This window comes from Mercenaria mercenaria, chromosome 10 (assembly GCF_021730395.1).
Source record: "Mercenaria mercenaria strain notata chromosome 10, MADL_Memer_1, whole genome shotgun sequence".
NCBI lineage: Eukaryota > Metazoa > Mollusca > Bivalvia > Venerida > Veneridae > Mercenaria > Mercenaria mercenaria.
The window spans coordinates 57,634,509-57,645,740 of record NC_069370.1 but is presented as its reverse complement, the minus strand read 5'-3'; the positions used below and the strand labels follow the sequence as shown (position 1 = coordinate 57,645,740).

General features: G+C 35.0%; 1 protein-coding gene across 5 annotated transcripts in view; it reads right to left on the bottom strand.

Annotated features, from left to right (window-relative positions):
* Positions 1–4,834: 4,834 nt before the first annotated feature.
* LOC123560702 (putative uncharacterized protein DDB_G0277255) overlaps positions 4,835–11,232 on the bottom strand; it is a 54,879-nt gene continuing 48,481 nt past the window's right edge. For all 5 annotated transcript variants that reach the window (XM_053553165.1, XM_053553168.1, XM_053553167.1 and 2 more), the window contains 2 exons: positions 10,424–10,606; positions 4,835–9,832 (listed from right to left, as the gene is read on the bottom strand). In XM_053553165.1, coding sequence (XP_053409140.1) covers positions 9,656–9,832; positions 10,424–10,606 — 360 coding nt within the window. In that variant the 3' untranslated portion in view covers positions 4,835–9,655. The remainder of the gene's footprint in view (positions 9,833–10,423; positions 10,607–11,232) is intronic.

Sequence of the window (11,232 nt, the reverse complement as noted above, 5' to 3'; positions counted from 1 at the left end):
GCTCGATATAAGATGTGTGGAGGGAAGCAACTAATGTCAAAAAATAAGATATATCTCATATTGAAATTACCTCCCCCTCTGGGTATGTGACCCCACTCGCACCTTAAAATGCTGGCCGAGTCCAAAACTAGAAAATCTTGGGTTAAAAACTAGACCATTGTGCCAAATCAAACAGAACATTCTCATAACATGCCACATTTTCTACATGCTCCTATAAAATCTTGGTTAAGTTTGAAACAAGGTCTGCCTACGTCAAATAAGCGATACAGGTCCTTTATAACACTATTTTTGTTTTACTGGTTATTAAGTAGCACCGATACTTTAAGTCATGCCAAGGCGTTCCAGCTTCAGAGGTGAAGGACTCTACTGGTGCCCATCCAAACACCCTTTTCCATATACCGGGAGGATTGCTTTCTTACATCTACTGATAAATCTCAAACTTTTTATGAAAGGATTGTGTTGAAACCGACAGAAATGTCTGAGCCAAAGTTTACCAAATTCTGTACAGACATTTAAGAAATCTGGGACACGCACCAAATATTGTAAAGGTACGACACTAACCTGGTAATATAATCTTTTTAGTAAAGCAGAAAGACTTGAGTTACTCTGGGGGGCTCTTTGAGACCCAGATCCAGTGCATCATTACTTAAAATATAATGTCTGTTTCTACTTTAGCTTTTTATTATAGTGCAGCTAATTAGTGAAATGCCGTGTATATGAATGAAGATTCGGACTGCTTCAGTGTTCTTTGGTCAAGGCCAATGTCAGTGCTACGGAACATCAGCTAAACGGACGTTTATCATTGAAAGCACAAAACAGTGTCAATATCCTTAACGTTCACCTGCATACCAAGTTACAGTACATTAACATCTTCACTATAAATAAAGTTACTGACAGGAAAAGGAAAATCCGCTCCCACCCACCAATCAACATACAACTCAATAACTAGTTAAGAGCAGTATAGTAAGTTCGAAGAAGTTAAAACTTTCTTTGAACAAGTTTAACATAACAAGAGGACCATGATGGCTCAGGTGGTACAAACGACCTAGCACACTAGAAAGTGTTCTTGTAGAAATGACGTTTGTGGCAAAGTTTGGTAAACATCCAGAAAAAAATCTTTCAAAGCATTTCAACATTTTTGGCCTACAAAAAATGTATATTGGATCGTGTGAACAGCCATCACAGCTCACGAAGATGTATAAAGGTGCAGTCAATCAAACTTGAGAAAGGTCCATAGCAGCCAAACGGACAAGAGCCGTTTGTAAAACACATGTGCCTCCATGATGGCCTGTTGGAGGTAACTGTGTTTGTAACTTTCAGTCTCAACTGTGGTGTGACCTTAACCTTTGACCTTAATGAACCGCTGACTATATGTTTTTGAAGTTTAATGGTCTTAGGCATAAGCAGTCTCCAACTATTATTCAAAAACATTTTAGTCCCAAGGTCACCATGAGCTTGACCTACTGACTCAAAAGCAATAGGGGACATTCTGGTGACCACAAATAACCATCCTATGACATTTGATTACTGTAGCCCAAGCATTCTCTAGTTTTTGACCGGAACATGACCATCACAGATATGAACCAATATCTGGTCACGGATAATTCTAGTAAGTTTGACAATCCTAAGCCAAAGCATTTTCTAGTTACTGATCGAAACCGTTTCAGTCTCAATGTTATCAGGACTCTGACCTTTCAGCTAATGACCCAAAACAGCCATCATTCTATGAAGTGTGATTACTACAGGCCAACACATTCTTCAGGTATTGAATGAAAACTATTTTAGGTTTCAATGTCACTGTGACCTTGGCCTATTAACCTAAACAAGCAAATTCGATGGATTGGTATCCCCCGTCGAATGGGTTTGTGGTGAGGAATGGCAAAGAAATCTATCCGGCAAAAAGTTAAGAATGTTACTAAGAAGCAAATAATTACATTAGTCGGGATTAAGTTAAAACAAATGTTTTAAAGTGTACATAATAAATGTTTCGCTTTTATCCTGACTAATGAAATTATTTTGAATGGAATATGTTTACTGTATTAAGCTTAGCTTTTAGAACTATATGGGGTCATTTGAAATGTGAGCTTGAAGTGTAACTAGAACGAAATATTGTATTCAAGTAGGTTGGTACCAAGTGTCGCTGTTTAACATGTACATTTGAACTTAAAAGAACAGATGTCCTTTAAAGAGATCACAATCAAGTAAGAAATCTGGCGGGGCTGATGTTGATTATAAATACTGATAAAAAGTAAAGAAAGAAGAAAAACAAGAGGACCATGATGGTACTGAATCGCTCACCTCTTCCCACATGACCCATGAAGATCTCATGAAAAATATGGCCTCTAGAGAGGTCACAAGGTTTTTTATTTGACCTACTGACCTAGTTTTTTAAGGCACGTGACCCAGTTTCAAACTTGATCTAGATATCATCAAGGTGAACATTCTGACCAATTTTCATGAAGATCCATTCAAGGGTATGGCCTCTAGAGAGGTCACAAGGTTTTTCTATTTCAAGGCCTACTGACCTAGTTTTTGATCGCAGTTAACCCACTTTCAAACTTGACCTATATATCATCAAGATAAACATTCAGACCAACTTTCATACAGATCCCATGAAAAATATGGCCTCTAGAGAGGTCACAACGTTTTTTCATTATTTGACCTACTGACCTACTTTTTGACGGCACGTGACCCACTTTCGAACTAGACCTAGATATCATCAAGATGAACATTCTGACCAATTTTTATGGAGATCCATTCACAAGTATGGCCTCTAGAGAGGTCACAAGGTTTTTCTATTTTTAGACCTACTGACCTAGTTTATGACCGCACATGACCCTGTTTCGAATCTGACCTAGATATCATCAAGATGAACATTCAGACCAACTTTCATACAGATCCCTTGAAAAATATGGCCTTTAGAGAGGTCACAAGGTTTTTCTATTATTTGACCTACTGACCTAGTTTTTGATGGCATGTGACCCACTTTCAAACTTGATCTAGCTATCATCAAGATGAACATTCAGACCAACTTTCATACAGACCCCATGAAAAATATGGCCTCTAGAGAGGTCACAAGGTTTTTCTATTATTTGACCTACTGACCTAGTTTTTGACGGCACGTGACCCACTTTCGAACTTGACCTAGATATCATCAAGGTGAACATTCTGACCAATTTTCATGAAGATCTCATGAAATATATGGCCTCTAGAGAGGTCACAAGGTTTTTCTATATTTATACCTACTGACCTAGTTTTTGACCGCACGTGACCCAGTTTCGAACTTGACCTAGATATCATCAAGATGTACATTCAGACCAACTTTCATACAGATCCCATGAAAAATATGGCCTCTAGAGAGGTCACAAGGTTTTTCTATTATTTGACCTACTGACCTAGTTTTTGACGGCACGTGACCCAGTTTCGAACTTGACCTAGATATCATCAAGATGAACGTTCTGACCAATTTTCATGAAGATCTTGTGAAAAATATGGCCTTTAGAGAGGTCACAAGGTTTTAGACCTACTGACCTAGTTTTTGAGGGCATGTGACCCAGTTTCGAACTTGACCTAGATATCATCAAGGTGAACATTCTGACCAATTTTCATGATGATCTTGTGAAATATATGGCCTCTAGAGAGGTCACAAGGTTTTTCTATTTTTAGACCTACTGACCTAGTTTTTGAAGGCATGTGACCCAGTTTCGAACTTGACCTAGATATCATCACGATGAACATTCTGACCAACTTTCATAAAGATCCCAAAAAAAAATGTGACCTCTAGAGTGGTCACAAGCAAAAGTTTACGGACGCACGGACGACGCAGGACGGACACCGGGCGATCACAAAAGCTCACCTTGTCACTTTGTGACAGGTGAGCTAACAGCACCGCCCTGCGGGTGCAGACGCTCATCTGATTTTTTTTGTCTCTGTAACAGAAATATTGTCCAACCCATGATTTTCCAAGTCCAAAAGGGGCCATAATTCTTGCAAAAATCAATATAGAGTTATGATATTTGCTGTGCGGAGTCAGCTTTTAATGGCAAATAACTGCTCCAAGTTTTAAGGCAATAGCTTTGACCGTTAAGGGGTGCCAAATATAAACAAGATTGCTCCATGCATGTCAAAGTTATGGTCCGGACAAACAAATTCGGATGGACGAACCAAGCATGCACATACACCGAACAGTCATTTGGACAACTATGTCTTCGCTTCCACAAGCGGGCTCGACAAAAATCATCAACTTTTAAACATCTAGGGAAGCAAGAAGACATTAAAATAATTTCAAAAGTAGAGTAATGGGACTTGCTTAGTGCATGAGAGTGAACAAGTATGTAAAATTTCAATCCATCCAAATTGGTAAGTACTGAGATACAAGCTTACATACAAAACCTTAACCAAAAATTTCTAAGTCGAAAAATGGGCATAATTTTGTATAAAAAAAAGCAAAATAGAGTTATGGAACCTGTGCAATGTATGTCAGTTTGTCACAGTGAATAAGTGTGTGAAGTTTCAATCCACTCCCAGAAGTGGTTACTGAGATACCAGCTTACATACAGAACCTTAACCAAAAATTCTAAGTAGAAAAAGGGGCATAATTTTGTAAAAAAGCAAAACAGAGTTATGGAACCTGTGCAATGTAAGTCAGTTTATCACAGTGAATAAGTGTGTAAAGTTTCAATCCATTCCCACAAGTGGTTACTGAGATACCAGCTTACATAAAACCTTAACCAAATTGGGACTCGGACACGGACACCAACACACAGGCGAGTCCAATAGCTCTACTATTCTATGAACAGTCGAGCTAATGATTAAAAAGAGAACAAAAAACATATTTCATACATAAAACTATAATGTTTATTTTTTACTTTTTCTTTTAAAACATATCATATCAAAGTAAAAATGTATCTAAATAAACTTAATACAAAGCATGCCAAGGCATTTTCAGTAAATATACATTAGAAAACTATTGTACAACAGAAGAATGTGGACAGAAGGAAGTTTGTAGAATCAATTCAGTCCAAGGTTATAAAAACTTGAGTCTGCAGACCAGTCTGAGAAATCCAGCTTTGTTATTGGTCAATTTCAAGATAAAGGTCAAAACCAACCAATCAAATGCTAAAATTTTGAGACTGGTCTCCACATTTAGTTCAAAAACCTTGACCCTTGGTGTAGCAAAGAAAAAATCTTATTTTTTGTACATTTCTGCAAATTTTTCTTTGTATAGATAAAAAGTATGGACATAAAATACAAGCAAGTCAGTATAGATGTTTATGCATGCAATCATGGTAAAAACACATCACATATGCCATTATTTTATGTTAAACTTTTCAGTCATTCAAACTTTGTTTCATAAATTGTCTTAATATATGTTAATAATCTGCATGCAGTTCTTTAAACTGCTATGAACTACAAATAAAGTATAAAACAGAACGTTGTCCAAGATATACAGAATGTATCATCTCGATAAAACCTATTAACGTTTAGAAAGTAGAGTATTTAGAAAGGACGATTAAAGCAGCAATGTGGACAAGGCATGCAACGATTTACGGCTGCAGAAAAGTGAACAATGACTGTGATAAACTAACTTTTTTAAAGAAAGCTTAGTTCTGCTTGCAATTAAGAAAAATCCATTTACCTTTTCTTCAAAATAAAATACATAGTGTGCTAACACTTGCAAAAATTAGGATTAATCTTATAGAATGTATGACAGTAAAAATTAAAATAATAAATATTTACAACACTGAAAAGAAGTGTTGAGTTTTCGGCTCTTATAAAAAATTTGAATAATTTTCATCAATGACATAGTATTACGTTCATCTTCTAAAAATAGAATTGCTCTTGCCATAAGCTAATGCCAGATATTTTTTAAAAGGGCCATTCATTTTACAACAAAATAATATTGCAATTTAAATAAGATAAAAAACATAAAATTGTCTTGAATTATAAAATAATGGATATTTAAGACTGTCCTTTTGATACTGGTAAACTAGTAAAAACAACCTTTACCGCAGATATACAATAAAATTTGATTGATTTCACTAAATGATAGAGGTTTATATATATGTAGATTCTTCGTAAGCAAAGTAAGCAAGCACTCTATCTATGTAACTTGTAATATAGGACTTTTAACTGTGTCGTTGCTAATTCAATGTCTGTTTGGTTTTTACTTGTTTGTGTTACTAAATCTTGTAAAATTTTAACAAAATTGGACCACACTACTTTACACAGTCAAATGATTCCATCAACATTATATAATTAAAGATGTTTTCTTATGTTTGAAAAAAAAAAAATTTTTTTACTGAACTAACAAACATTTCACAATCAATGTATAAACATTATACCTTTTATCAGACAGAGTGAAAAATAAAATTTGAAACTAAATCTGAATTTTGCCTCGAGAGATGATCAGTCATTAGAAATAAAAACTCAACTGCAGTCGGATACATGTATTTTTAAAATCAATGAAAGAGGTTAAATATATTAAAACATTAAAACGGCTATATACAGAAGGCTTATAGCCATGTGTCTGGTCTAACAACAAATAGTTTAACAATTATATACAACCTTGTCTTTCACAAACATACTTTCTAACCACTTAAATACTTTTAAAAGTCTTTTCATTTACTTAAACAACACTTCACTACAGAGGATAACATGTTATGTTTCTTTTGTAACATAAGATAACTTATCTCATAACTTCTTTAATAACTATAATATATATATCTCCCTTTCTTTTCTGCAAAAGTACAGCTAACATGGTCTAACAAACAACTGTCTCACATTTATGTTAAGCAGAATTTGTACCACAATCACTGAATAATAAAACAGATTTTTTAACGCAGGATAGACTTTGTCAAAAATATTGTTTCAATGTTCATCTATGTAAATTTTGTGAAAGTTAGAATAAAGCTCATTCTTTTACATTCACTGTACAGATAAATTTTTAGACTTTCAAACTGTATTTGCTCAATTAAAATAGTTCTCACAATAGGCACTGTCAAACTGAGTATTAAAAAAGTTCCATTTTTAGGTCACTTATGCTGTATAGTAACAGAATGATTTTTTACATGGCACAAACTTACAACAAGAGAATGGAGAAATTATTCATTGCAAGAGCACTTTCTGTGAAAAAGGCAAAAATGGCACACAAATATATACAGGTCAGTGAGAAATAGAGGGCACATAAGCTTAAACAGATTTCATTTCGTTTGTTTGTTTTGTTTAAGTCATAAGGTAACTTTCCAGCTATTTTGATGGTGGAGAAAGAACATTAGAGACCCTTTCAAGCATTATTTCACAAAGAAGCCAGCACCTACTAGAAGAAACTCCAACTTTCTGTAAGTCAGTCGCCTTCCTTTTATTCAATAGTGGTGACAAATGTTTTTTTCACTGCATATATTATGATTCATAAAGCTTAAATTTACAAATTTCTGTCAATACTGATGTAAAAAAATAATCGTTCCTTAACACTAACCGAAACTTTTATACAACCAGTAAAAAGTGAACAAAAACAAGAAAAAGGCACCAAATATGACACAACCATATGTATTTAGAAATACAGGCACAGCCATGATGAAATATTGCATCAGAATATTTTCGATATATATGTAAAACTGATGAATTTCTCGTTACAGAAAAAAAGGCACTAGACCATTGCATTATGATATAAATGTTTAACATGCATTTGAAAAAGGTTAAATTTTGCCATTACTGTTCCCAAAATGAATCAATGAAAAAATGACGCCATTTTTATGTGCGAAAAAGTTTTATGTTCAGAGGAATTGTTGGAAATGATGGAAACAGAGGTAAGGGTTTAGAGGATTTTTCACAATAAAATGAGCCGTGCCATGGGAAAACCAACATAGTGGGTTGCGACCAGCATGGATACATGACCAGTCTGCGCATTCGCGCAGTCTGGTCAGGATCCATGCTGTTCACTTTCAAAACCTATAGCAATTAGAGAAGCTATAAGCGAAGCTAATAGCGAATCCATGCTGGTCGCAAACCCACTATGTTGGTTTTCTCATGGCATGGCTCAAATACAGCACTATTGGTTTAACTCTGCAACTCATTGCTTCATATGTTTCATAAAGTCTTTTGTAAGTTTTCTTTTCTAGTTTATGTAAAGATTACAGATTTTTTTGCCAAAGAAACACAAATACACTAGAATTCAAATATTTGTTTTTGATACCTTTTCCCCATCAGAGATATCAAGTGTTCCAAGCCGGAAACTGCCAAATGGCCACCAAATGTTAAGTTGATCACAGTTTAGATACATGAATATTGGTAAAAGCAGCTTAATGAGAATCCTTTGTTCTTTCAAAGAAATCATTATCTTTCTGTAATATTTCCCCTAAAGCAACTCTAAAGTCATTTATGAAACATGTGAACCAAACTGTCAACTTTTAAAAAATATGTACACATTAAAATAACTTACTTTACAAGAATCAAACGTATGTTTGACAGACTTCTTAGTGTCATAAAACTGCAAAATACTTAGTAACATTTCAATCGAGATCAAATACTGAGAGCTTATTGGTGGTTTTTCATTCTGACCATAAAGGGAAGTAATCCCGCAAGTATTGGTGTTCAAACTCGTATTGTTATCTCCCTTTACTCACAAGAAAAAATTTCATCTTGCATTACAGGACAACAAATCTCAACAAATCTGTCACAAAACACATCCCATGTTGTCAAAATCATTCCATTATAATTTGACACAACCAGTGTTGTATAAAACACTTGTGCTGTACAAAATTTAGCTACTATAATTATGTATATACAAGTTGAAGGCATGTTTGTTTTTTTTTGTTCTCCAGATTACATTATATGTCTTTCGTCTAAATTATTTCACACCGTACATATCACAGTCAAGCTAAGATGTGATTCTCAACAGGAAAACTGGTTTTCACAAAATGTGAAAACATGAAAAAATTAAATTACCCATTTTTATTGTACTTCTAACATCAGACAAACAAGTAACATAAACTTTAAACAACTTTTCAAATTCTTATTTATAATGCAACATTCCAATTAATATCAACTTTATCCAACAAACAGAACATCCCTTGAATGTATAATGCAAAAATGTAAGTTGTTGGGCTGAGACCTCAAGCCACAAGGTCATGTGTGGGTTTACTGTCAAATATTTCCTTACTTTTGCGAAATATCAAATCTTATGACCAATACTAGGCCAGAAATTGGTGATTTTAAAAACCTTTTTAAACTGGCCCTTAACATTTCACAAAAAATACAGGGCCTGATACTGCCTAAATAAATTATTAGGCAAAGAATACTGACCAATAGGCAAGTGGAAATCTATTTAACTCTTCAAGGAGGATATCAAAATGAGATCTTGTTATTTTTCCTTTGCTGCTACTGGAAAAAGGCAAACAACTATCACATTTTTCTTCTAAGCAAAAACATACTAATAGGTCTGTAAGAATTACTCAGTAGTTACCCTTTTTAAAAGGGGTTTTCTCCAAATTAGCACCAAAAAGCCCAGGAATGGCTATTTGTTGACAAGATGCTTTTAGCTTCAGTTCAAATGGTGTCCATTACTTTTTCTGAACTGTGTTGTGTAATTTCGTGTAGAAATTTCTTATCTCCTAACACTGTGTTATGAACCAGTCTGCATTGTTCAGACTGTGTCTCAAGTTTTGCACTGCTGTGCCCATTTTGGCAGGATTCTTCTTCTTGCATTTGTAAACCAGTAATTAATCTGGTTAATGGTAAGACCAGTCTGTTTTATCAACATGGCTTTCTCATCGTCATTCGGGTAGGGGTTGTCCTTGTGTTGTCGCAACCAGTCCAGCATTATTGCTACAGCCTAAAAACAGATTGAATCATTACATAAAAATCGATGTACCAACTGCAAGTCACAACCACTGGATTGCGAATTGCTATTGCGAGATGTGAAATATTTCTAATTAATTTGAATCTACTTAGTTAAATTTATCTACAGAAAATGAGTCATGATCCTAACTAGATGTGTGTCCACAGCATACAGGTATCCTCACTTATCTATAACTGTCCAGCCATTAAAAGACACTAAATGGACACAAGACTTTTAGCTGCTGTCCAAACAGCTTCCCAAATAGAATGAATGCAGTACTTAAGATAGAATCTTTTTGGTCTATTATGCCTTGTGTATTCTTAATGAACCATGGGCTATAAGTTTTATCATACCGAGTGTAATCCCAAACAAAACCCAAGGTGCAAAGCACATGCTGAACAACACTGGTCTAGTTTCATGGCTCTGTCAATTGATGTGCAACAAAATGTGTCTAACTAACTGCCCAAAGGACAGTATACTCCTCCCCTATAAAGTGATGGGCACAAAAAAAGTTCATTCAAATCCTCCACTCAAAAACTGAAGTTGCCATGTAACCTACAGTACTTCAGTACCAACAGCACTTACCTCCTTAGGTAGACTTGGATGTTTCTTGGATTCCGGTTTGTTCGGATGGCTACTGCTGCTGACTACACTACCACACTCGCTACCTGACTCGAAATCTATCATCGATTTGAAATTTGGAGACATCATCCCACCAAATTCCAGACCCTTCTTGGCTTGTGGTGACATAAACATAGCTCCTGGCATCTGAAAGTAGATTTAACAAAATATTTAGGAAACAACGACTTTCCAAACAACCAAATAAGACATTATTCTGTTTTAATATGTAAGAATCCATCATAACAAATTTGTGTTAAGTCTGAAGACTTTAATTCCCTCAGTGTCAAATGTGTCCGAAAAAATAAATAAATGGGTTTACTGTTCTAATCTGCAATTTCTTTATTGCTGAAAACGTAACCTTAATAAAACCTTCACATCCGTCATTCTGACGTCATCTTTATTATGTTGAAAACCAGAACTGGTGGGTCCTAACTTGCACTGACCATGCTGATCAGCTGAAATCAACAATACCTCACGGGTCCCATTATACATTTTTTGTAATTAGTGCAGAACTTCATCAATAATGAATAGCAAAGCCATTTCCTTCACTTTAACATATGCAGACTTAAATGGCCTGGGTCATGCACATTCTGCATTTTATTGCAGTGAACATATGTTGCACATTATTTTATCACCCTCCTCACTTCTCATAAAAATAATTTAATGTGCTCAAAAATATGGTAACATTACCATATGACATTAAACTTGGTGCTACAAAGTCAGGCTACAGTACCTTGCAACACCCGGAAAGTAAGGCCAAGAAACTCAAGGAA